The sequence below is a fragment of the Fundulus heteroclitus genome, chromosome 11 (assembly GCF_011125445.2).
Source record: "Fundulus heteroclitus isolate FHET01 chromosome 11, MU-UCD_Fhet_4.1, whole genome shotgun sequence".
NCBI classification, from domain to species: Eukaryota; Metazoa; Chordata; class Actinopteri; order Cyprinodontiformes; family Fundulidae; genus Fundulus; species Fundulus heteroclitus.
In genome coordinates, this window is record NC_046371.1 from 14,000,082 (window position 1) to 14,027,479 (window position 27,398).

General features: G+C 38.7%; 1 protein-coding gene across 3 annotated transcripts in view; it reads right to left on the reverse strand.

The window, feature by feature from the left end:
- The window catches only part of rad50 (RAD50 homolog, double strand break repair protein), a 35,863-nt gene extending 17,397 nt beyond the window's left edge, over positions 1-18,466 (reverse strand). The window contains exons 1-21 of one of the 3 annotated variants that reach the window (XM_036142892.1): positions 18,410-18,466; positions 17,169-17,302; positions 16,925-17,008; positions 16,626-16,777; positions 16,351-16,536; positions 16,003-16,207; positions 15,713-15,841; positions 14,240-14,405; positions 13,423-13,481; positions 13,025-13,159; positions 12,599-12,805; positions 11,567-11,749; positions 11,201-11,358; positions 10,935-11,110; positions 10,490-10,727; positions 8,719-8,908; positions 6,524-6,650; positions 3,340-3,533; positions 2,633-2,743; positions 2,220-2,312; positions 1,961-2,074 (exon numbers count right to left, since the gene is read on the reverse strand). In XM_036142892.1, the coding sequence (XP_035998785.1) occupies positions 1,961-2,074; positions 2,220-2,312; positions 2,633-2,743; positions 3,340-3,533; positions 6,524-6,650; positions 8,719-8,908; positions 10,490-10,727; positions 10,935-11,110; positions 11,201-11,358; positions 11,567-11,749; positions 12,599-12,805; positions 13,025-13,159; positions 13,423-13,481; positions 14,240-14,405; positions 15,713-15,841; positions 16,003-16,207; positions 16,351-16,536; positions 16,626-16,777; positions 16,925-17,008; positions 17,169-17,297 (3,036 nt within the window). In that variant the 5' untranslated portion in view covers positions 17,298-17,302; positions 18,410-18,466. Of the gene's footprint in view, positions 1-1,960; positions 2,075-2,219; positions 2,313-2,632; positions 2,744-3,339; positions 3,534-6,523; positions 6,651-8,718; positions 8,909-10,489; positions 10,728-10,934; positions 11,111-11,200; positions 11,359-11,566; positions 11,750-12,598; positions 12,806-13,024; positions 13,160-13,422; positions 13,482-14,239; positions 14,406-15,712; positions 15,842-16,002; positions 16,208-16,350; positions 16,537-16,625; positions 16,778-16,924; positions 17,009-17,168; positions 17,303-18,353 lie in introns of those variants that run through there. The other 2 variants (XM_036142893.1, XM_012854774.3) reach the window with 2 other exon arrangements.
- Positions 18,467-27,398: the final 8,932 nt, after the last annotated feature.

The window sequence follows — 27,398 nt, forward strand, 5'->3', positions numbered from 1 at the left end:
TATCTAGTAATATTTGTAATATTTGCGCCGATTGTGTTGTTAATTCCGTGTGACTCGACCATGTCAGTAATTTAAAAAGTAAAGATTCCCCCGCAAATGACCTACTATGTTTTGCTGAACTCCGAGACTCTGTGATGAAACTAATCAAATGCGAAAAAGGCATCTCTAAGATTTGGACAGGAATTGGCGGGATCCGATGCGTGAACAGGCAGTTTTTGTTTCCTGGGAGCATTTCTGTTTGCGTTTTGGTGAAGAATGGAGGCCGCATTGAAGCGTTGGAAAACGAGGGCAAAAGAAGCCTAGCAAAGCAACCCACCACACTGTAATACAGAGCCTGGTTCTATAATCTATAAATGCATGCTTTTAATGTTGCATTTCTACCCTCTACGACTTTCCCTGTCAATTTCCGGGAGAATGTAAGTGCAAAGATATTTTAACCAGCACATGCTGTCTGTATGTAGCATTAGTACCGGGAGGTTGCACGGTACAATTGACAGGAGAAGGGGTTGTGTTGGAAAAAAAAGTACAATCCCAAATAAGGGACTGCATGTTCAAAAACAAGCCCTAAACCCACGACTCATGAAATTTACAATCGACTTTAGAAAAAAGAGAGCCCAAAGTCGCATGTAAGCGGACTTGGCAGCACTGCTTCTTTTGCACAGCCGCTCACGTGCACAAACGCAGTAGAGACGTCTGTAAATTTCATCTAATCTCCACAAAAAAAGCTGATGTAGATGGGGGCCACACACGATGCTTATTCCGTGTGAATAAGGGGCATGTGTCCTAAGGGCTTAGGACACAAGGGTGTAACCCATATAAAATCACAGAGTTGGTTTAGCATTCGCTGAGGGGCATTGTGCGCAGGTTTCCCCAACTTTCTGCAGGTTCAATATGTACAGATCTCCAACTTTATTATAAAGCCTTCACATCAGCCCAGGAACAAGTGCACAGAAAGCTTCACGGAATGGGTGTCCATAGCCAAGAAGATGCACCCAAGCCAACATCACCGAGTGCAATTCAAAAGGTCTGATGCTGTGGTGTGAAGGACCGCTCCACTGGAGTCGGATGAACGACCTGCAGAGAGCTATACAGTTGAGACATGCATTGTGAGGTGATGAAACATGCTTCACTGGCAGGTAACCTACTGAATGAGTCTGGGCTTGGCAGTTCCCAGGAGAATTGTACTTTCCTGACTCCACTGTATCAAGTTCAAAGTGTGATGCAGAGGGGATTATGACACAGGGCTGTTTTTTCAGCTCCAGATAAAGGAATCCTTAATGCTTCAGCATACCCACGACACCTTGGGGAATGGTTGCCTCCTGTTGCAGCACGGCCGTGCACCAGAGCGTGATAGCAGGGTCCATAAAGACGTGGATGAGTGATTTCGGTGAGGAAGGAACTCGGCTGGGTCACACAGATTCCTCACCTCCACCAGATACAGGAGGAAATAAGGTGGAGTCTGGGAGCCAAGCCTCCTCGTCCAACATTAGTGTCTCACCTCACAGATGTGCTTCTGAAAGTATTGGGAAAAATTCCCAGATACACACAGCTGAAGCTGTTGTAGCAGTAAAGGGTGGGCAAACATATCGAAACCTGTGGATTAACACGATGGAGCCACGCAAGTTCATATGTGAGAAGGCAGACAAGCAAATGCGTTTGGCAATGTTGCAATGACAACAATTAGTATTCTTTCCTCAGTAAAAGCCACAAAGATGGGTGTGGTTGTCAGCACAAGCTGGTGGCGTTCCGTAGGATGGGTTCAAGGATGGGAAAAGGGCGGGATTTTTGAGTTTCTGACCAGTTTAGAAAATCTCGGGACGGCCAGTCAGGGCTGATCGAACTTTAAATTGTCCATTGGTCATCGGTCAGTTTCTCTGCTGCTGCCATTACTGCACGTAATATATTACGTTACATTAATAACAATAATAACAATGAGCCTGAGCCTGTGATGAGTCTGTACCTTCTGGGTGTCTATGTCCTGACGGATGTTCCCCATCTCCTTGTTAATTTTTTCTTTCTGCTTCTCGGCCTCATGTAGCTGAGTGTTGGTTTCTTGAAGCTCAGATTCTTTTTGCTGTAGCGAGAACAAAAAGTTGTTTGATGCTTTTAAAATAATAATAAAAAAATAGATAAATTATAATGATTTTTAAGTGAAAACTGTTAAGGGACTCAGAGAAAAATGTAAAAAAAAAAATGTTAGAAAAAGTATCTCACATTACCTCCTTATATTCATCTTTTCCTTCCTCTATGTATTTTTTGATGTCTCGTTCAAATAAGGAGACAGATTTAACCTTCTCTTTTATGGCACCGATCTGTCAAAAACAGTGAGCACATATTTACAATGAGAACAATGGTGAAAACATAAATGCCTTCACAGCACAGAATACCTGTGCATTGAATTAAAGTATAATCGAGATAAGGGACGTTTCCTTTTTTTTTTTTTTTTTTTCAAACAACGTAACCAAAACGTGCGTGAAAGGGAAAGAACATTGACTAAAACGGAGAAAAAGATCAAAGAGAGAGCAGATTAGTATCTTTCTTGTTTAGTCACATCTTAAGAGCTAAAAAACAATTGTTTGGAGGTGAATTTGAAGTTCATGGTACAGAGATAAAAGCATGACTAAGCAGCAACCTTCTCCTGGCCTTCTTCTTCTTTCTGTCTCTTGCGCACAATCAGCTCCTGTTTCTCTTGCTGAAGCTTCTCCAAAGCAACAGACAGAGGCGACAGTTGTTCCTTCGCTTCCTGTTTTTGCAGAATGTAAGAAAAAATAAATGGACGTCAAATAATAATGGAAGGTCAAATATTTCTGTGCAAATATAAGTATTGCAATAAAAACAATGCAGCAATGTCACAATGATGGTAAACAATGTGTATTCAAAACAAATCAAAATATTTCAAGCTTATTTTATTTAGTCATATTCAAAAAAAATTACAGCATGCATTGCGATGAGGCTCGTTGGTCCGATTAAAAGCACCTTTCGAAAGCAACAACCTTTGAGCAGGTTTCAATACTTTTCATTAAGCCCCAGATTCTGAATTAATAATATGCTTTTTTATTAGTCTGACATAATATTCTAATCTAAAAGGTTTTGTTTTCATTAGATGTAATTGTAAAATCTTTATTTAATAAAAATAAAGGCGTATAAAAAAAAATCGGCTAGTGTGAAATTAGTTTATATAAGGTTTTTCACTTAGTGAGTGGAGTTACTGAAATAAATAACCTTTCCAAAAATATTGTCATTGTATGAATGGGTCTGTATGTACAGAATGATGTGTTATCAAATGTGTGAAAGCTACAAGAGAATAAAAAAAAAAAACATAAAAACTGTTAAAATTACCCTGATTTCTCTAGTTAGAGCCTGGATCTCTGCAGTGAATTCAACACATTGCTCCTCCAGCTGCTGCTGCTTCTGCATGTCGCTGCTCAGCTGCAGCTTCTCTGCCTTGGTTTCGTTTACGCCACTTTTCAGCATCTGGATCTGGTCCTGCTGGTCTTGGATCAGCTTACGTTTCAGCTCCATTTTGCTGCAAGCTGGCAAGAGACAGAGCCAAAGACTAACAACAAGACGACATAGGCATGATTTCTCCTAGCTGGAGAAACACACTCGCCCAAAAAGAAAAAGAAAAAATAAGAAAAATCTTTATCGGCATCACGGCTATCAAATCTCTTTAATTAATCTTATGATTGCTGACCAAATTTTGCATGCTTCTAGTGGGCTTTAATCTTTCGTGATTGGGCATTAAGCCTTTAAAGATGGAAGGCCTCCTTGCCGTCACCCTAATCTTTATCTCCCTCCACAGATTCTCCATCAGATTCAAATTAGGACGCTGACCAGGCTACCCCAAAATGTAACCATGGCTTCTTGTCAGAACAAAGCTGCAGGTAAAACTAAAAGATTACATTAAGCCTACATCTGCCAGGGATATAACTAATCACAGACATAACTGTACTGTACATTTATTCAATATCTCACTTAATAATTCATATTTAACCTATTGAAGACCCTTAGTTAGTACATATCACTTTGACAACTTAAGTGGTTGTCTTTCAGCTTAATGCTGTTCCACCTGGCTTACCTAACACCAACGGCCTTTAAAGGTGCACTTTCATTGGGCTATCCACGACGCATCATTTGACACACATCAAACCCATTTCTTTGCAAAGGAGGAGGCTGCTCACGTGTGCTCAGACGGCACAGATCACTGGACTTCAATCCTAGAGTAATTTTTATGGATGCTTTAAGGTTTTAAAACCAGAGGGGTTTAGGGAAGGATCGCTCTGTGCCGCGCCATGTAATGACCGATATCCGATTCACCGTGAGGAAGAAGCTGGTACTGGATCACGTGACAGAAGCGTTTTGATTTTAACTGCCTAAACAGACCAACAAAAAAAAACTATTTGGAGGCAGAATTCCTTCCTGGGTTGCAGGAAAGAAAAACCTTAATTCTTCAGCCAGAATTCAACAAACAGAATGAATTAATTGTTTGAAGATATTTATGCTGAACAAAGACTTGTGGAGAAAGCAATGAATGTACTAATTAAATGCAATTTAGGACCTTGGACAATGTCGACATATTTAAACATTTGAGGCCTCGAAATGGAGCTCACAAAATGTAACTACCTTTTTAATAGTTTTTGCTTTTTCTTTTAATTGATTGATTGAAACTTTAATGACTCCTAAAAGGGAAAACTAACTTGTCCCATCTTTACACACAACAATAAAAATAAAAAATAAAAATCACTAAAAAAACATAAAATCTGTTAGAATTAGAACCAACACTTCTGACTGAACGCTTTTCTCAGATTGTAAGTATATTTGGTGTCTTACAGTGTATCACATAATAATATCAATAGGACTTAAAAAAAATTGTGCGCGCTGTTATTTTGCTTACACACTGCAAAAACGGATTTAAAAAATAAGTAAAATGTTCTTAAAATTTGTGCTTTTGTCCTAGATTTGAGCAGGTAAATAAGATCATCTGCCAATGAAATTAGTATTTTGACCCCTAAAATAAGATAATTAGACATCCTGCATTTGAAATAAGACGATGGAGATGAGTTGTTCCTATTTTAAGTGCAAAAATCTTATTCCATTGGCAAATCATCTTATTTACCCGCTCAGATCAAGGACAGATACACTCATTTGAGGAAAATATTACTTATTTTTAGTTGTTTTTGCAGTGCAGGCACTGTTGCCTCAAAGACAGCAAATTATGCGGCGCAGAAAATAAAATCCAAGCTGAACTGCAAACAAAATACTAATAAACAGAGTTACTTTGTACTATTTTGCAATTCTGCTGGGACGGTGCCCCACGGCCCCCCCGCTCTGTGCGCGCCAGGTGTTGATCAGAGCGCACCACTGATTGATAGTTGGGCAGGTGGCGGTGTGCATCTTTGTTACTGCTGCTGCATGTCAGCTGTTTGTGTGGCCGTGCTTTTGGGCTCCGCTTATCTGAGATCGCAAGTGCCGTTTATCAACCAATTCGGTTGGTTTTTGAGCGCTACACCTGCTGTTTGTTTCTGGGGCGTTGTTGCTCCGCTGCAGTTATCAGCTGCACATGGAGTCCTTTGCAGCGTACGGCTTCTGCTGCTTTCTGACCAGCCTTCTTGTTTTACCTCCGTTTTTGAAAATCAGCTCTGTTTATACGTTTCTTCTTTTATGAGCGCATGCCTGAGGACTACGACAGTATATATAAATGGCTTGTTCTTGTACAGCGCTTTATCAAGTCTGACAACCCCAAAGCTCTTTACACTCCCATTCACATTCCCCTATTCACATTCACAGCCTGACGGTGGTGAGCTACACTGTAGCCACAGCTGCCCTGGAGCAGACTGGCAGAAGTGAGGCTGCACAGTACCGCATGCTTGAGCTAAATCTCACTGCACATATTATAAATTATTTAAATGCAATAAAATTTGAACTCTAAAAGATGTACATGTCTCTCATTTCTTCCTTAGCAGGACCCCTACTTTGCAGTCCAATTTTTTTTAATGTTTGCTTTTAGTTTCTATTTTTCCATGTTCTATTTTGTTTCTACATTTTATTCCTACTTGCTTTTATTCTTCTTCCCCCCCCCTTATTTTAATCATGTAAAGCACTTTGCATTGTCTCTGTACTGAAATGTGCTATACAAATAAACTTGCCTTAAAACATATACAGCTCATAAAAAAAAAAATCACAAGATTTGCGTCTTTTTTGTGGAATCGGGCTAAATCAGTTGTATCTAAACTAAGTAATATAAAGGAAAGTATTGCTGTAATTTGACTCTTTTAGTAAGCCATGTAACCTGTAATCTCAGGTTTTGAACAGGTGTAATACTGGTGGGGCCTCTGTATGCACGAGGCCCAATGAATGCTCGCACACATGAAGAATTAGGGGGGAACATTGCTTACAGGGCCGTTTGGGGTTCAGCTGATTAGGCGCAAATAGTAGTCGACGTGGTTAAGTAAGCATCAAAAGCAAGACTAAAACATCCAGAGCATAAAGAACCGTGGGAGCGGATTGGATGAGGGAAACTTACTGGTGTCAAGCTTGAGCTGGGTTTCTTGTTTCTCCTGACTAACTTGCTGGATGGTTCTGGTCAGGTCTACTCCCTGGAGTTTAGCCGACTGCTGAGCGATTTTTCGCTCCAGCTCTTTGAGGTCCATCTGGAATCAAACAAAACATATAGTGGCACAAATGACCCGAAGGCAGGGAATTAGAACAACCTACAGCCTAAATGTTATGCTAACATTGGTCTAATGCCAATTCTAATAATGTTTAGCTGGTTTGTTGGTATGGTTTATAGTCTCAATTCAGGGATATTGATAGAATGTGGCTCGAAAAAACTTTTTCATATTTCTATCTCACAGAGGTGTAAATGTTTTGTAGGTTAAAAGTAATGTGCACATAATGATAAATATAGACCTTTAGGCCAATATACGGGCTAAGACTTGTATATCAAGTTTAATAACCCTTCCCTGCTGTAGCATGTTCTGAGGTTACCTCAAGAGAATGATGAGAATACAGTCACATCTAAAAGAATTAGGATATTGTGAAAAGTTCAATGTTTCTCATTTCAGAATGTGAAACTCATATTATATAGACTAATTGCAATGATTTCTTGTATTTTTGATGATTATTGCTCACAGAAAATGAAACACAAAAATTCAGTGTTTCAGAAAATGACAGTAAAAGGGTAAACTTATGGCATCACACTGTAATCGACTAATTTGTTCAAAACACCTGCAAAGGTTTCCTGAGCCGCTAAATGGTTTCGCAGTCCGGGTCAGTAGGGTGACACAATCAAGGGGAAGACTGCTGACCTGCTCAGGAAAGTATCCATAGAAAGTTGAGTGGAAGGAAAAAGTGCCGTAAGCAAAGGTGCACCAGCTTGGATAACCGCAGCTCCGAGAGGATTGGCAGGCAAAATCCATTCAGGACAAATCCTACACATGGGATGAAAATGTTGCATCCCTTGTATCAAACCACCCCTGAACAAGAGACAAGGCCAATGGTGTCTTAAGAGGGCAAAGCAGAAAAAGAACTGGACTGCTCAGTGGTTCAAAGTGCTCTTTTCAAGAGAAAGTAATGCTTGCATTTCATTTGGTCCACATTCTGGGGAAAGAGCGGAAAGGCACAGAATCCACGCTCAAGTAAAGTGGGAAGTTTTCACAATCAGTGAGGATGTGGGGTCCCGTGTTATGCTGCTGTTAGTCTATTGTGTTTTCTGAGCTCCACAATCAACAATTGGCATCTACCAAGACATTTTAGACCTGGGCTTCTATTGCACCGCCGCAGAACCACAGGCTGATCTCCTCCATGCTACACTGCATTGCTACCGTGATTCATCCAAAAAGAGCCGCGACCAAGTTTTGAGTGCATAGAAATCAACATACCTTTCAGAAGCCTGACATCTTGGTTCAAAACATCCTTTTTTCATATATCTTATGGAATATTGTAATTTTCTGAGGCAATTAATGTTGGGTTTTCATCACCTGTAACCTGAAATCATCAAAATTACAAGACATAAACACATTTCACTTTATGCGTAATGAATCTAAATATTATACGAGCTTCAGTTTGTGAAATCAAAGAAAGAAAAAATATAACTTTTTCACAATATTCTAACTTTTTGAGATGTTCCTGTAATTCACTTATTCTCATCTTTCTGTGCTGTGAAAGATGTTCAGTGTTTCATCAGCGGTTAAAACATAAAAAAAAAGCTGTGTACAGAAGATAACAACTGTTTTTCTGTGGATTTAAAAAAAAAAAAAAAACGTTCACCAGCATTCTAATAAAAATCTGTGCTTTGATCTAATGCAAAGTCTATTCTGCAAAACCTGCTTTGCGTTAACAAATAGCAGTTGCAGTAAAACAGGGAACCCAACTCATGATAGTAAGACAAACTAGCAAATACACTGTGGCCATAAAGTTCTCCGTCTCTAATCAAAAACACCCACAGGCCAGGATTCAATTGAAATGTTTAACTTTCGGTAATGGAGCGGCTCTGTGGCGACTGTGTGGCTAATGGTGGCTTTGGTTACAGACACTTTAAAATGTTCTTTGTTGATTTTCAGAATGACCGGATTTGCTCTTGGACCTGTTTAAAGTAGGCAACAGGCTAGAATGTTAAGGCTGATTGTTGATGACATGAGCTGGGTGTTTCTGTCAGAAACCGTGTATAGGTCAGAGAAAGGTGCAGGTGATGAGAAGATGCAGACAGAACAGCGATACCAGGTATCTGTCCATTAGAGATATGTCCTGCAGGCAGGCCTTGGCCGTTTCCTCCTCAGACATTAAGGTACCAAGCAGAGTCTCCTGTTCTTCTACATCTGCCTTGAGCCTCTCGATGTCTCTGTTCACAGTCTGCAGCCGGTTTCTCAGCTCAGGCAGCTCTTTTTCCTGAAACTGAACGATGGACTGTCTGCAAAAAAATAAAATCATACCCAGTAAGCTGCAGTTGTTTGAATTAAAATGTCTCCTTTGCACCAGCTAAACACTGCTGGCTGCCTCGCTGATGTTGCTGACCACCTCCATCTCATTATACCTCAAATTATCTCAACATGGTTTCCTGAACGATGCAAAAACCTTTGCTACATTTTTGTGGTCTCCCCTTCCTGATCCCATAAATTAACATCACGGACGGGCAGCTGACAAATCTGCAGCGATTCTGCGGTGCCATCATTTCAATATGGATCGAAACCTCTGAAGGATGTTTCAAACACCTTGTTGAATGGATCAATGACAAAGTTAAGGCCTTTCTCACAGCAAAAGGCATCCAAAATTTTTTTTTTTTGGGAAGGTAAGCCTCATCAAGTGTCCAGTGAGTGTAAGCTTTTTAATTTAATCAATAGCAAAAGAATTCACAGCACAACTATCAGAATCTGTTCATCCTAGGAGGTCAAACTTATGTCCTATGAGAATTTAGCTCCATCTAGTGGCCGGATCTTTACTAGCTGGGAAAGAAAATCTCTTTGGGCTCAGAAAACGCATTTTATGCCTTTGGATTAGCATTAACACTATTTTGAATTACAATACCTTCATTTGTAAGTAAAAAAATTATTAAATTAAATAAATAAAAATCACAGAAAACTTTGAAGACGGACTAAAAGTTTCAAACTTAAGCTGCAGGTGTGTAAACCTGATTTAAATGATGCTTTAGTTTAGTTTAATTAATGTTATTTTTTACCATCATCCTTTGTGAAACTATTAAAAACATCAAGTTGACAGCTGTACCTCACATACCAGCTTGGTCTTTCTCACATGCAACTCTAATGAAACTAAAATATATATATGGTCCATAATCCACAATGTTTTAGAATAAATAGGCAGATCAGATTTTCTTTTGCTGTTATTCAGTTGTTTTTTTATTTTGACATGATTGCATGTGTTTAATTTGGAACAGTTTGCTGTTCGCCACACGGATCTGTCTCAGCTTAGCATGCAAGGATTCTGGAAACAGATTCAACTCTTTTTATGCCAATAACAGGCAATATTTCAGCAAATCAAAGACAAGCTGACAAGTTTTTGAACAAATATCAATGTGCTCAAAAAACAAAAATAAATACATTTGGTGAAGATCTAGATTTTTCTCCTACATCTCTATACTTTTTCCCGTTACTCAACATTTTTTTAATTTAGACGACTCAATCCGGTTGAATGCAACGCTTTTCTGAAAGATTATCATGTCCTGCTGGCGTGGTATTTGATATTTTTGCCTTTTAAGATATATTTTTGCTGAATTTGTTAGTAAATATAGCCTCTTCTGTGTATATTTACCATTACAACATTGTTAGACCGGGGTTACGTCACTGCGCATGCGTACAATTTGTCACCAAGCCGATAATAACTAGCTAGCGTGTTAGCTATTTAGACCGGGAGATTTTCTCTCAGATGGGAACAAAAAAGCAGGACAAAACGGCTATGAGTGCATCTCTGCGTCTGCAGCTAAAATTATTATTCGCTTTGACAAAAAAAAAAAAAAAATGTGTCCGGATCACCATACCTCACGGGTCTCAGGGCCATCATTTCATCCTTCTTCCTCTCCTTCCTCTTCAGGTCCTGCTCTGTGTTCTTCAGTTTGTCGGGCACCAGGCGTAGCTTGGACTGCATGTCACTGATAACTTCCTGCAGGTCGGATTCTGAAGGAAAGGTGCGCTGGCACACAGGGCAGCAGGGCTCCTGCTCCTCTGTCAGCTGGCTGATGAACTGGGTGTACACTGCCGTGGCCCCTGCTAGCATGGCTTTATCGGGGCAGAGGGAATATAAAAAATGGATTACATATTTACCAAGATAACCACACTAAATATGTAAGGAACTAATGCAAACAAACCAAAAAGAATTCTACGGGGGGAAAAAAAAGAAGTAGCAGGAGAAACAAATTTAGATTTGTTTCCATTTTTTGCAATAATTGCAGAGCGCTATGGAGATTTCTGATCCGGTCCCAATACCTCTTTGTTTGGATATCTTCTCCAGATCTTCCTGCAGTTTGCCCAGATCTTGCTCCAGATCCTGACTGCCACACACGCTAAAGAACCTCTCTTCATCGCTGGTTAATTGTTGCTCCTTCTTGCGCAACTCGGCAGCAACGTGGCTTTTGTTCTGCTCGTTTGATGCCAGGTCCTTACTGAGATCCGTTGGAACAACAGTAACCATGCATGTTTAAAAAACTGCTCAACTTAAAAAAGTACATTTTTGATAAAAACCCTTAGCTCACTTCAGCTTGGCAAGTCTTTCTCTGGTACTGTTGATCTCCTTGGACTTGGAATAGATCCAATCCTCCAGCTCTCTCTTGTTGGGAAAATGACCCAGGAGGGACACCAGATCCTCCCCGTGACGGGACTTGATTTTGCGTACCTGCTCCTCCTTCTCTGTCTGGAAAAGTGAGGAGGAAAGATGAGAAGAGTGCCAACGGACCGAGAAAAGATGAGAGGAAAAACCAAAATGACCAAAAAAAAAAAGAAAGATCAGGAAGAACATAGAGAAAAGAAAGGATAAAAAAGGGTTTGATTTTAATGGTTTGTCAAGCAATAAATTGACAGAGAGAAATGAAAGAAATGAAAGAACTGAGACAACATTGTACTTTATCTCTCCTCAGCATGTCCATCTGCGTGCGTGCAGTTGTGTGCGTGTTCAGGGTCTGCATCTCGTTGTCGAGCTGTCTCTGCATACGGTCGAGCTCGGCCTTCTCTCTCTGCAGTTCCTCGATCTCAGTCCTCAGCTCTTCGACGTTGGCGCTCTGAACGGCGCGTTGCAGCTCACGCTCCTATTGTGGGGGGGGGGCACCAACACAGAGAATTAGGCTGTTACGTGCGTGAAGGTAAAATGCAAAAAAATTAGCAATATGCAGTAAAAAAAAACAATAAGTAGGGGCATAATGTCATGCAAATACTTTAATTAATGTGAAAAAAAAATCACTATTACATTTGAATATAAGTACTGATTCTGTACACAAAAATGTACCCAAATGACAAACTGGGGAAAGGTATAAAAAATACCAGCGACCAACGACAATTACTTGTTAAATGTGCAATAATATGACAGCAATTTAGACAACTTTAGAGCCGTTGATTATTTTTTCCAGATGAGCAGATAATGTCCATATTTGACAAGGGGAAAGCTGCTGTGCTGTCACCTAACTATTACCGAAAAATAAAAAACATCATTATTGGAGCGAAGGCTGAAGTGGCACATTCTGATCCAGAGAGCAGCATGGGGCTCGTCAAAGAGTTCCCTCACTAATCAGATTTTTGGCTCAAACGGGAAGTTTAATTCAGATTTTGCGTGTGCTTCCAAAGCCGGCGTTTGTCATCATGGAGTCAGTGCTAAACTCTTGATGAATGATATCAAGACTACTGGCTTTCTATCCGCCTTTGCTTGTGTGATCGGAATCCTAAACAGTAACTGACTTCCTAGAGTTATTGAATAAGGAAACGGTGGAGTGATGAAGTTCCAGCACTTTTATCGAGAAACAGAGCACAGATCACATAGATGGAAAGTCATCTTGGCATTTTAAAGAAGCTATTCATTTATTTCCATCCAAACCGGTCAGCTGTCATTCAGTTAAAAACATGGAAATACATGGAATGAGTTTAAGAGTGAAAGGGAATCTTACAGCTTTGGCCAACTCATTTTCCAGCTCTTGCAGCCGACTAGACGACCCTTCGAGCTTCTGCAGGTCTGCCCTGATGTTCCTCAGTTCCTGCTGCTTTTTTCCCTGCATATCCCTCTTCAACTCCACGGTTCTCTCAAGGCCGGTCTTCTTGTCCCGCATCTCATCGATGGACTGCTGCTTCTGTTGCTCCTTTTCCTGCAGATCTGCCTACGACAAAGTAAAAAGAAGAACAAACAACAAATTGTCTGACACGCATATTTGTTAAAAAGAAAAACGTCCTTTATCTAATCAAATTAGAATTTAGGTAAAGTTGGATAATCTTGTGCTGTTGCATCTAAAAAAAAAAAAAAAAAAAACACAACGGGAGGTTATCTGTCCAGAAAGTTAATTTGGATCGTTTTGGCTTCGACTAAAAGTTTTTCATACTGTAATCTGACTGAGCGTCTCTTTCTCTTGCTCCAGTCTCTGTGTGACGTGACGATGAAAGCTTTCAAGCTGCAAAGAGGTGAAGGGCGGTCGGTCGTAACCATCCATCTCCAGATAAGATGACAGAGAGCGAACCTGTGAGACGGAGGGGATGAGAGGAAAACCATATTGGTTGGGTTTTATTTCTAGGAATTTTTGTTTAGCCGCAATATATATATATATATATATATATATATATATATATATATATATATATATATATATATATATATATATATATATAAACAATTATTAAAAGTTCCTTATATATTTTTAACTCTATATCTTATAAAGCATTCATTATCTATGCATCGACAGCGGATCAGTATAAGTGCGTGTTTCTCCAAGCTTCCTCTCACCAAAGTATCGCGACTCTTGATGTTCTGAGTGTGCCGATCGGCTTCCAGCTGAAGACGACCTGAGTAGAAAATAAGGATGTTTAATTAATTACTGCAAAGCTTTTATACAGATCTGCTCCAAGGAGCAAAACTCTCAATGCCTTTCAATATGAAATTTGTGTAGGATTGCGTACCAGGGCAATTATGTTGAAGGAGAAATTAAGAATGAGATAAGGTTTGTTATCTACGGTGCCTCGCAGAAGCGTTCACAACCAATGGACTTATCCACATTTTGCTACGTTACGATAAAACTTTAATGCACCATACGTGGATTTTATGAGATGGAGCAACACAGAGTACACCTATTTGTGAAGTGGATGAAACATAAACATCTTTTCTAATACATTTTACAAAAACATTGAGAACTTTGGGTTGTTTTGGTAATCTGCTCCCTTTTATGTGACACCACTAAATTAACTCTACAGCAACCGATAGCCTTCAGAAGCCAACTGACTCGTAAATCACTGGGGCCTCTTCCACCAAACTGGTCTTAGTGCTCACATGGTGCAGCTAAATTCTTTACACTAGTTCCTCTGTATTTTCACCAAGCAAAGCTCTGGCTCTAGAAAACTGCTGCTAACTTGTGGAAGTGCTTTTACTCTAAGACAACGTTGCAAACATGTTGAACATGCTATTAAATTGATTTGAATATTTAACTCTCCTGTCTTCACAGAAGACTTAATAGCCAGAGCAAATCTACATTTGAGCCATCAATACGTCAACTAATCATTTCAAAATCAAGGAATTAAAGGATTGGTTATATTTCCCTTCTCAATACCTTGCTCAACTAAGAGATCGGCCTTCACTCTGTTGAGTCTCTGGCACTCGCGTCCAGCTCTCTCCAGCTCTCTTTGGCAGTCCGTCAACCTGCGCTCCTTCTCCCTCACTGTCCGCTGGTGGTTCTGGTAAACGTCTTGCAGTTCCTCGTTTGAACCCTGAAACACCTGCAGCAAGAAAACGTCACTATAGCCCCGCATTTATAAAGAGTAGGTGAAATCCTAATGACCACACTACTGCTTTGCAAAAACACATAATTTAAAGAATATTGACATTTTTGTTCACTCTCGAAAGGTTAGTTCAGCCTTTTTGAAGAGAAGTTCTGTGGAGGTATTATTTCTAATAATTCCCTTACCTGAAGAAGAAAGATGGCATATCACCCGAGGATTGTGGGAAAGTAATGTTGTGAACAGCTAAACGAGCTAGTCAGACACACAATGTCGGTTTTAGCTGACTTTGGCAGTTTAAAATAAGTTGTAAATAAAAAAAGTGGTATTTAATTCCATAATGGTAGATATTAAGTCAACAATTTCACAAATAACCGCTACGTTTTGTGCTGTTTAGCCGAGCGACTGACACATTTTTATGCAAAGTTAAGCTGGTTGAGTACCCCGCCTGTCTCAGTCCACCAGATCCACCACACCAGTTCACCCTAGATCTGCCACAAGTGGGGCAAACTTTGGGATTTTGTGTAAAACAATTTTATAGCAAAACCTCTTACTTTTTTTCTACATTTCCTTTTCAGTTTTTCTTTTAGTAGTTTAACAAGAGCAATTCAGTTGATGTGTTGGCACCAAAACTAGTGATATCTATGCAACAGCAGAAAGAAATTAAATTAGCTTTTAAAGTTCTATATCATGCTTTTTTTTGCCTTCCAAAGTCAACTATATATATATATATATGATGAAATATTGCCTTTGGCACTACGGAGTGGTCATTTATTGTGAAATAGTTGTTTTCTGGTGCTATTTTTCCAACTCGGAAGAAATACGCTTACTTCCACTGCAACACCGCCCCGTCCCCATGTGGGGTCGCCCTAGAGCCGCTGCAGCTTGGTATCAAAAAAGAGCAGTTGCTGTGGCGGTGCAGATCAGGAGCTAAAAGAGCCACTTTGTCTTAACTTTGACCAAAAATGAGCACGCTCTGCCTCACACCACCGCTCGCTGGGCGGGTTGTTTACTGGGCAGGGGCAGCGTGGTCAAGCTAGGTGGGGGCTGCAAATGACCATTCTATGTAGACCAGTAATGAACCACTCAGTTTCCAAGACAGGGAGAGCTGCTGCTCAGAGAGCCGAATTCACGAAGATTACTAAGACATGCATGAATCAAGCAAAATAGCACTTTGGGCATGATTTTGATGAAGGGACTGTATCATAATGTAGTGAAAAGCTCAAAAAAGTTGATTTTGCATGATATAGTCCTGCTAATGAGGTAAAACTGACATTCCTTACTACAAGTTCCTACTGTTGCTTTACCTGCTCCATGGTTTCCTCCAGCTCCTTGTTGTCCTCCTCCATTTGCTTCTTCCTGCTGTCCAATGCCTTTATGTCATTGTCTAACTTCATCACCTTGCCCAGTTTCTGGTCAATCTCCATCAGTCGATTCTGACAATAATTACGAACATGAGTAAAAGGGGAGAATGCTGACCAATCTTCAACACGGCTTGACCTCTAACCCTTATTAAAGTTGGTCACTACGCATACCATAGTTTCAGTTTAACTATTGCCGTCATCTTAGACGTAAATCAAGCACCTAACTCACACACCTCAAGGGGATCAATCTGGCTCTCTATCTGCTGGACGTTGTCTTTGGAGGCCATCAGCTGAGCCTCCTTGGTGGCCACATTATCTCTGATCTGCTGAGCCTTCTCCTTGTTTTGCTTCAGGTAGCGCAGCTCCACTTGGCATTCTTTGACTGTCTGACTTTGGTCGCGGCGCAGCTTATGCATCGTCTCCAGAGCTTTAATATATCTAAAAGCGAGACAAAGGGAAAAAGCATTGATTATGAAAAAAAATTTAAAAAATCACCTATAAGCGGCGTTACTTGTGTTATTGTAATTGTTTTGTGGAACGTTTTTATGGAAATTAGATGCTCGGCAATCCAATGGACTCACTTAGTTGCAGCAAAGATGGAGTCAAATTTTTCTTTGAGCGCTTTGCCTTCACTAAGTGGCCAGTTGGACTCTTCTTGGTGACAAAAGATGACGTGATTCAGCACGGGCTTGGATACTCCCAGAGCGGAAATCATCTCCCTGTCCAGCTCGCCACACTTAGAAGACAGGCTCACTTTTTCTCCATCTCTGGAAGAATTCAAACAGGAAACATTGTGTTCAGGATCAATGTTTTCCAACACTGTGGTAAGACAGTGCAGTGGGTTAAAGTGCCTTACTTGATTCTAGTGATGACCTGCTCCAAGCTTTTGAAGGAATAGTTCTTTGCCTTCTGGGTGCAGGACATGGAGCGTTGGACGGCAAGTTTCTCTCCATTCACATCAGTGAATAAGAGTCGGATCTGAGCTCGCACCTCAGTCTCATGGGCGTCCTGCAATGACATATGATCACTTTAGACAAATAAGTAAAAAAAAAAAATGTCGATAACTACAAATATCATCTGACAAAATCAGAACAGAATGAATCTCCAACTTCTCTCAAACAGTTTTTGAAACTTATGAGATATTAAGCAACAAACCTTTGGATCGTGAACAAAAGCTCCTCCTTTAGATCCAGGGGGAAGTTCCCCTGATGTTGCATACTTAAGACATTCAATGATAGTCTGAAAACATAAAAAAAAAAACACTTGTACAATGACATTTTAAACTAATATAAAAAGTAACAAATGTTACGCTTCCTTTCGCAAGATTCGGTTTTTATGGTGGTTTAAAAATAAACAATAGATCTGAATCATAGTTAGGCTTGTCTTGGTGTTGTCCTACCGTTTTCCCTGCGCCGTTTGGTCCCACCAGAACAGTCAAAGGAGCAAAAAAGGTGATGACTTGTTTGTCTTTATCCTCAATCCCAAAGCTCCTCACCCCGAGGATGCTCATCTTCTCTATCTTCGACATTTTTGCTTTATAAAAGCGAGAAGAAAAAAAAGGCACTTTAGGTACAAGACAAATCCTTTAAAGAAGGAAAGAAAAGGCTGATGTTAACAAAATTCAGACTATTTTTGTTTGTTTTATCCCTAAGGACTGTAACATAGAAAACAAAGATATGATAAATGATAAAGATATGATAAATGTGAAGATCTTTTTCCGGTGAGACTAGAAAAATTACAAGATTATATTCATTTCTGCATCAAAGCATACGCCTGTAATGTTTATCAGATTTTTATGAAACTCAAATCAAATTTTTAAAAAGTTAATTGGCTAATTTACAATCGGAGCTAATCAAAAGAAAACTTAACCGTCCTTATCTCTGTGTCATCTATTGGTGCAACTAATAATATAGAGTAATATTATTATAAAATTCCTATATTTAGTACACACAAAATAAATCTAAAAACATAAACAGTACAGTATTCTTCATAAAAGTTAAACAAAAGCCAGTATATACTCTTTCAAACATCTTTTCCTACTCTATTCAATTTCTAGCCAAAAACACATCTATACCCTGCCTTCTAACACTACATGTGTGCAAATAAATTACTTTTATTTGAACTAAGTCGGATTATCTACCGACTCCCATAACATTTTATACAGCAAGTTAGCTTGCAGCCTTGCACTGTTCAGACATAAAGTGTTTTGCACTTGTTTATTAAGCTTCTTTCCAAACAGGGCAGAGCTGACACGTTATCAACTAGATTTGTTTTTAGGTAAATGATTTAAAGCGATAACACACAACGCAGAAAGAGCCCGGAAGGTTAGCGCACACGTTAATTATCTTTAATGAAATCGCGAGGACGCTACGGTATAAGTTGAATTTGTTTTCAACAGAGTTCGGAGGAGACGACTCTGTTTAAAGCGTCTGTGTTGGCTTAATGAATGTCCACTGAGCTAGTGGTGTTTACTGTTATGGCGTTAGCTAACAACGAAGTTTTGCACAAGCGCCACATGGCGGCTTAACAGCTAATAAAACCCATTCCGAAACAGTCGACCGTCACGGAGCAACTCTGACATTACAGTGACTGAAAGCAGCGATCCTCGATCCCACACAGAGGCAAATTCAGCGTCCATACCTTGGACAGTTTCTGCACCCCTGATCAGACGTGAAACTACAGTTTTCGCGCGGCCAGGGAAAGTGACGTAAGAGGAGCCGCTCACTTCCGGTCTCCAATTGTCAACATAAAATGTAGAGGGACCGTTCCAAAACAATTATCTTATTATTATAGGCTAATAAAGGCACAATTCAATTTTATATGATGCAAAAGTAAACATTTAGAAAGTGAAACTACCATATATTTACATTAAATATATTTTATTATCACGGAAATGGCAAGTTAAAAGTTCAATGAAAGCTTATCAACCTTTTTTTAATGGTAGGCTACTGTTGAGTCAGGTCTTGCTTATATAGCACATCAATAGTAAATCAACTTGAATGTTGTGATAACAGAATTTCTTTCTTTCTTTCTTTCTTTCTTTCTTTCTTTCTTTCTTTCTTTCTTTCTTTCTTTCTTTCTTTCTTTCTTTCTTTCTTTCTTTCTTTCTTTCTTTCTTTCTTTCGATGGTGCAGTGATGTGTGGGGTATTTACTTGGCACACTATTAAACGGCCCCTTTCCTTAAGTCTCTACTCTTTGGGTCCCTTAGTACCTAATGAGCATTATTTAAACAACACAGATCGTGTCGATTTGTTTCAGCACTGTTCCTCAGCTTCTGATGACTCCTTCATGCAGGATAAGATAACGTGTCACGAAACTCAAATAATCTTAAACTGGCTTCCTGACCCTAACAAAGAGTTTGTGGTGTTGCAATGGTATTAGGATGCAGTGGAATCGGAGAATCGCATCATGCATGTGCAGATGACAAAATCAATGCCATGAGGAATAATGGCAGGGCTGAAGCCAAAAGACGGTGGGAGGGGGAAGGATTGCTGAAAATTGATGATACAATCCTGGAAGCCCTTAGACAGCTTCTTTTTTTATTAACTGGCATTATAAAATCCATTGACTAGGATGCATGTAATTAAATTGGACCTGTCCACATGATTCTCTCGTATTAGACTGATTTAATTATTATTTTTGGGTTAAGGTAAAACACATTTTAACTAATCTTTCAGTATGATTCGATAGAATTCCCTTTTATAAAGTGAATTATAAAGTAAACTGAACATGGACTGAACCTATTTATCTTATATAGTGCCTTAAAGTTACTTTTTTATGGGCTGTGTGAAAATTAAATATAGGCCTACTAAGCTGCAATGATTTAAGAGTGTGTGTGTGTGTGTGTGCGTGTGTGTGTGTGTGTGTGTGTATAAAATCTAAGTCTTACCACAGGCAAATATGTTTATGTTTATATATGAACATTGCATTTATCATCTTTAGAACTCTGACCACAAGATGGCAATGTTTGACCAAGTGACGATACTGCTTTCAAATTGTCATACTGGATCTCCCCCTCTCTCCTAGTTGCTCAGGATCCTTGTGAATGACTATTCTATAAATACTTCCCCTGACGCTCTTTGTCAGCTATTTAGGTCCAATAATATGGCTGTTCTATTTGCCTCAGCCAGCCTTTTAAGCGCTAAAATGTCATTTTTTTCTTAGATATGTTCTGACAGCAATAAATCCCATTCTCCAAACACTAAAATAACCTTTCATTGATTCTGGCATTGGTTCGATTACTTTCCATCTAGTTGGGTACACTCCGCAGATCTCATCCGCTTTAGTTCCAAACAAACACTCTCAGTCACCCAAAAACATTCTGTATCATGGTGTGTTTATCCGTTGTTATAACACAGATGTCACTGCTTGCACACAGTGACTAAAAATTGCTCTGCAGTTGACAATGTTGTGATAAATCTGGAGTAAGCCAAGTGAACAGGCTGAGCTGACAGTTGGTGCCTGATAGAGAGCAACACCAAAATATGGAAATATACAAATGAAATCTAAAATAAAACCAACTCTGAAGGCCAGCTTCATTGAAGAGCAATGACGAAAGTACTACCTATTCTTTCTGGCCCATCTTGATAACTGCTTTTGTGCCTATTGTGCTGATATAAATACCATATGGAATATAAGGACCTACTTACAATAGAGGGAGATTGGTTCTGTAGAACTACAGTATGGGATTCACCAAAAAAATTTGGATTGACTCAGCATGTTAAAAAGCCAGCACACAAATGACAAAATGTTTCAAACTTAATTATCACTGAGGGTCTCACCATTTGGGTCTTTGTAACTTATGTCACCCTATCTGAACACTTGTTAGTTATCTTTCAAAACTGGTATTTCCAATCATTTAGCCAAAGAGACATAATAAGCAGTCCGTCCAGGAAGTTGTAATTAAATTGCAATTTTGCATGGACTTGCAATTTTCCAATCCTCCTTAAATCTGACCAATCACCTTAGTGTTTTTTTGTGTGTTTTCCTACCTTTCTGATGAATCAGTGTTAAATTTTGAGCAATCGCCTGAGCCTCCTTCAGATTTAACTTCCTGTTTTCAAAATGTCTTGGAAGCTGAATCTGCAAGATGAAAACATGTGCGACGCTAAATGCTCATATTTGTCATTTTCTAAAGTATTCCACCAAAAAATGGTGGAAAGCTTTTCTGCACAACATCCAACATGTTGATGGAACATAGAGATTTACAAGTTGGTGTTATCCAGTCGAAGAAGATCCCGTTCAAGTGTTGTGTAGATGTATAGAACAAATCATTGCATGGATGTTTCATAATTTTCTTCAGTCTATTAAAACAAACCCAAGTAATTGTCTTTGGACCGAAGGAGGCGCAATCAAAGTCAGGACACTGGTTCAGTTACTACAACTAGACAACACTGATCAAGCCTAAAATTTGGGTGTAGTGAGTGACTGTCACCATGAACCATAAAGAATATTTTCAGGATTAAAGGACTAATGTCCTAACAGGATATTGAAAAACTCCATGTGTTTATCTTTAGCTGAATTGATTACTGCAATGTTTTCACAGGTCTGCCTAAAAAGTCAATCAGACAGCTGCAGCTGATTTAAAATGGTGCCGCCTGTGTCCTGTGTGGCAGAAAACAGAACAAAAAGCAGAAAATTGCCTTTTACTGTTATTTTTAAGTTATCAACTGAAGCATTGTTAATTTCAGTCTGGAGTTCAACTTTTCTTAGCTTTCTTTATTATGCCACTGCAAGGAACTTTTCTATGTGTTTTAATTTCTCCTGTTTTCCTTCCTCCTGTAAAGCACTTTGAATCGTCTTGTAGCCAAAATGTGCCATACAGGTAAACTTGTCTTGCCTTGCCTATTTGTGACACTACTTTGCGCTGATCTGCCACATAAATTCCCAATAAAATGCAGTTTGCTGCGGTATTGTGACAAAACATGACAAAGGGGAATAAATGAATTTTACATGGCACCTAAAACAAGCGTGTATCCACTACTGCTCCTTCTGTTTGTCTTTACTACACTCAGAGAATAATTGAATTGGTCTCCAGGAGCAAATATTTCTGAATGAAACTGGACTAAGACAAAATAAGGACAAATAAGGACAGAGCTGCTCAGTTTGTTCTGTACATTGGCATGGTACCAAGGTACATTGGTAAACTAATATCGGTCCCGCAAGTAATTAATATTACCCGTAGATTTTTTGTTGTTGTTGTTGTTTTAGCAAGATTGTCTGCTCAGTTATACAAACTGCACACCTTGACATTATGCCTTTTTGGTAAGAGAAAGGCTGAGTGAGTTATTCACACAGTTTAGTGTATTGTTCCTTTATGTTTTAGTCCTTTGCCTTTTGTAAACCTCCTCTTGAGACCACAGACATTTAACATCTACGTGATTTTTAAACTATGTAACTGAATTAGTGCATTTTATTTATTTTTATTTTTTCAGTTCTCTTATTTGCATATGCATACCATTGGTACTTCACTGGTGGTTACCAGCTGTGTTCCCTGGGGGCTTTCATGTTTCTCTGCTTCAACAATTAATTAAATATATGGATCATTTGCAGGACTATGCAGAACCTGATATGGTAAGGAAGTAATTAAACTACTTGGATCAGTTTTGCTGGAGCAGGGACACTTCTAAAGGTTGCAGAAAACTGGCCCCTTAGAACTGTGGTTAGTGACCGCCGTGGTGTGCAATAAGTGTCCAGAAGAGACTTTTTAATTAACTAGCTGAAAACATATGTCGGTTCTAAACATTAAATACTGTTTCAATGCAGCTTGATAGCCGCATAAAGTTTTGAAGCAGTAATTATAGATTACAAATGCATGCTGATCCACTTATGCAAGCAAAACCGTAAACAAAATAAGCTTGCATATCAATGTCTTACGTCAGAGAAAGACAAAATAAAATTTTCTTTTAAAATAGGCACCATTGTTGATTAAAATGAACACTTGGGTGTTTTCTGTCTAGGGGATAAACAAATAAGCTTTTTCAATGTTTTGAAGGTCACCCAAGGTGTGTATGCAAACACGAAGATGACAATAAAAAAGCAATGATTGGATGCTCAACACTAAACTGATTGGACTCTTCAAATCACAATTTTTGGATGTGTCCAGCCTTTATTGGTTTCTGAAACCAGAGCAAAGGGATCCTTAGTTTTCTCAAAGAATATTGGGTTAGGATTCCTGCAAGAACCCCTGATGTCTTAAAGGTAACCCTAAGTTGTAGAGGTAATAATTCAGACAGCAAGACAGCAGAGAATGTGTGTGTTTGTTAGGATGAATCTACAAGGAATAAAAGAAGGAGAGGTTATTTTTAGTCTGTGTCTTGGGGCAAGATGTGGGGGAGGTGGGGAACTAGAGAACATCATACATCCACAGGGACCTGCAGGCCTGGTGTTCCCCACCTGCAGCGACCCCCTTAAAAACCCAGAAACATCATCTCTCTGATGTCCTCCCTGTAGTCTTCCCCCTGAAAGACAGCAACATACAAACAGGCACGCTAAGAAAACTGCCTCCTGCTTTCAGCCCACTGATTCAGTCTGTCTACGTTATCAGCCCACTGACTCATTGTGCCTCAGTCTGTCCAGCTCATGGCCCTCTTTCTATTTTCATCCTGTCCTGATATGAAAATGCCACGACCTTGTGTCTTGTGTTGGACCACCAGAGGTATATTTGTATGTGTGCCTTAAATTACATTTTCGTGTGAAAGTCTAATGGCAAATGCCCACTGCCACCTTCAATTGGTTATCTTTGTATTTTTAATAATCACACACACACACACACACACACACACACACACACACACACACACACTAATATATATATATATATATATATATATATATATATATATATATATATATAAACTGAGTGATTTGCTCAGGAATTTTAGCGAGGACAGAGGAGCACAAAGACGTGGCAAAGAAGAAGGAAAATTACGGAGGACAGGTTTGGATGCAGTGATATAATACAGCAGCAGCTTTGTCTTTCTTTGCAATGAATAAATCAGAAGTTTTGGACTTCAACTCTGCAGCAGTTGGCAGTCGCAGACAGAAAAGCCCAAATGACAGGATTACTCTCTACTAAACCGTCTTCTTTCTGACATTTTTTTGTGGTCCTTTCACAAACACTGTAACACAGACAGGCTGCAGCTTTGGAGGGGTTCACTCACTGCAAAGCATTTGAAGAAAAGAGACAATTTAAAAAGAAGGAGCACTAATTGATTTGATGGTACATCAGAGCATTCTCATGCTCCAAAAATGGTAGACTATTCTTATGAAATTGTTTATAGAATAGTTCTCATTGATGTATTTGAAATGAATCAGACCAGTCAAAATACATATGTTTCATCAATTCATATTTAGAGCCAACCTATTCACACATATCTAAATGAAACAACAGATTTGTATATATACGGTACCTAAAGATATGCAGTTCCAGTGAGAAGTTTAACCATCATCATCCACTTGAATTACACAACTGGATAATGGTGGTTTTGGAAAGAATCACCTCCCCGAAATTCATCTGACCTCAGCCCTTTTGTGGACTGTGTTTTAAACGCAGGTCTGTACCAGGATACCAAGTATTGTAAAGGAACTCCTGCAATTCTGCCAAAGGAGTTGCTATATTAAGGCAGGATTAGGCCAAAAGCTTGCTGCAGGCTGCAAAAAGTGAGCGGTCATCATGTTCCCGAGGGACATTTAACCAAGGAAGAGTGTGTATATAACAGAGCCTGTGTGGATCTGAGAAAATCCAAAATTAATTCAAAATTGTGAATCCAATTCTATTAGTTTGATAATCCTTGAAGTTGCATGTTATATTATTATTAAACTTTGTGAAAAAACGACTAATTTTCATCATTAATACCCCAAATCTTGCAAGTTATATTCATGGCCATGGTGTGTTTATTAAAAAGTTCTGATCAGAAAAACTTAACTGTTCTTTACATATTTCTAGCTGTTAAAGATAGAAATTACTTAATTTCAAGAAGCATCTGCTGCGTTTTTTAAGAATAGCTTTTGTGCAGTTGTACATAACTACAAAGTGAGGATTTTCTGGCTGCTTGGCTTCGGACATAAGGCTGTTTTTTTTTCAGGCCTTTTCAGCATAGCTTCAAATGTCTTCTAACATTCTTTTCTTCTCTTTGATGTTTTAAGTCCTCCTGTCTTGAGTATCTCCCACACAGCTTGGATTTTTCAAAACGAGTTTCAGCTGAAGGAAAGAAAAGTTCTCGATAGGTTTCAAGTTGCGGGGAAGAAATAAAAATGGAAGCGGAACCAATTGATTTATTTATGCATTTTGATTTTACACATTAAAAAAATAACCCACGGCAGACAAAACCCATTTAGATTTCAGTTTATATCCTTTATTATTATCCCAGGATTTACTTTGAATAAGAGGTCTTAACACACAACATTTCATTGCAGCTTTGTGTTGCAGCTGTATACACTTCTAAGACCTCACTTTAGACCCATTAGCTAATATGAACTGAAATACTCCTCTGGCATAGCAGGACCTTTTCATAGCTGCTTTTAGTGTGTCCTTCAATATGGACACAATTCTTTGTGTTCATGCATGGCTACACATTCATTCACCCAGTTTCTGTAAATAGATAAATAAATAAATAAATAAAAAACAGGAAAGGCCATGACTGATGACAGGAGTTATCACAGGGTAAGAAATAGAGAGGATTGAGGCTGTCCACTGTACGTAGATGTGCATGATAAATTAAAAGAATGAAATCAACAATTCTTTCTGGCTTTAAAATGAGCTAAATAGCAATCAGAGACATTTTAAAAAATGCATTCGAAACAAACATCTGCCTTGGCTTGGGTGAAAGTGAGACGCTGGACACAGTGGCTCTCAAATTTAGTGTTCTTTTGCATTGTATTACAAATACACAGGGTCAACAACATCCTGAAGCTGCATCAGTCAGCACACGAAAGATTTAGGATCCAGAATCATACCGTGATATGAAATAAACAGCTTTGAACGAAACGAGAAAATAGAGTTGGCGAAAATAAACACCCAGGATGACTTGGGGTTAAGGAGCATTGTACAAGGGCAACAATGGCATCAGAATAAATAGTTATATTCCCAGGCAGCTATGACTTCTTTCAGGAACAGCAGTTCAGTTATTTGCTTTTAGGAGTTGTAAATTGTGGTACATCATATTTAATGAAATGATGTTAAGTGGCCAGAATATTTATTTTCATCTATTGGCATCGCGAAAATAAATCAAAGCAGCATGTCTCTCTAATGAAGTGATCTACAACCAGCTGCTTCAGGGCCACATAGGGCTTCAGTGGCTGTTAATTACTAGACAGCCTGGTTTTAACATAAATATATTTTTTTATGTTTTCTTTAAACTTTTCATTTTTGAAGTCCTTAAGTTTGAAACTACAGGTACTACATGCTTTTTAACTGGGCAACCTAATTTATTTTTTTTCATAAAGTTGAAAATGACACAGCTGACCTTATTTTGACAAAACTTTAATGTTTTTCTTTCTTCTAATATTGAACATAGAAATAAAAATAATTTTGGTACACTGATATCGTGTTTACACAAAACTGAATGTAGCATGTATCTTTAAAGTTTTTAAAGTAATATTTATTCAAAGCAATAAACATGTGTTGCAGCAATATATAAAACCATGGAAAAAAAGAGCTTCCAACTTCCCACTGTTCCAATAGCCATCTCTGCTAGTTTTAGTGTGTTTCACTGTAAAAAGTTTGAATGTCTATAATATATGTGTTCCAGTGAGGGCAAGAACCTATTTTTCAACTTTATTTAATTTGAAACCCTACATTTTATACTGAAACATAAAACAAATTTAACCTGCAGATTTAACAGAATTACTTAAATGTATCAAAGTAGTTTTTTCATGAATCTAACATTTTTTACAATAGCATTGGAACGGAAAGGCTGAAAGAAAAGGTTTTACTGTAGTGACAATGTGTTCAGGGTGATATGCAGTGTTACAATTTTTCAACATTATCCACATGGAATTTGTATTGTCATTATCCACCTTAATGGAAATAGCTGTTCCCATGTTGTCTAGTTCTAATTCCATATACAGCCATATTCAATAAATGCAATACTATTGAAAGGTTCTTTCATCTCAGTGACTTGATACACTACGTGAAAAACATTTGATTAATTACACACAAACTGACGTTTTCAAGCCTTTATTTCTGTTAATTGTGAAAAATTGCTGTTTACAGCTAATAGAAATCAAGATTAGAATATTAGATTAGACAAATGAAAAACACATTATTTGTTACAGAAATGTGGGCTTAATGGAAAATGTGTTTAGTACCTGCTTAAATGTATTAGATGTGTAGGCACATAAAATAAACCAGAATCACAACCACTAGCAGAACACATCAGAGCCAGGCCGGGGGCGCAGCAAATGACTGGGCCCTTTATAACATCATTTTACAACATACACATGCGGGGCTTGCAAGCTTTGGCATCAGAGAGAGCAACTATGTCGTTTGAAGTCCATCAAGTGGATATGAAGTATAAACCAAAAGAACAAGAACATTAGGATACATGGTCATGTAATGTTCTGTTGTGGTTAGTCGACTTTTCTGTTTTAGGATTTATTTCTGTGTTGTTTTGTATTGGTTTTATC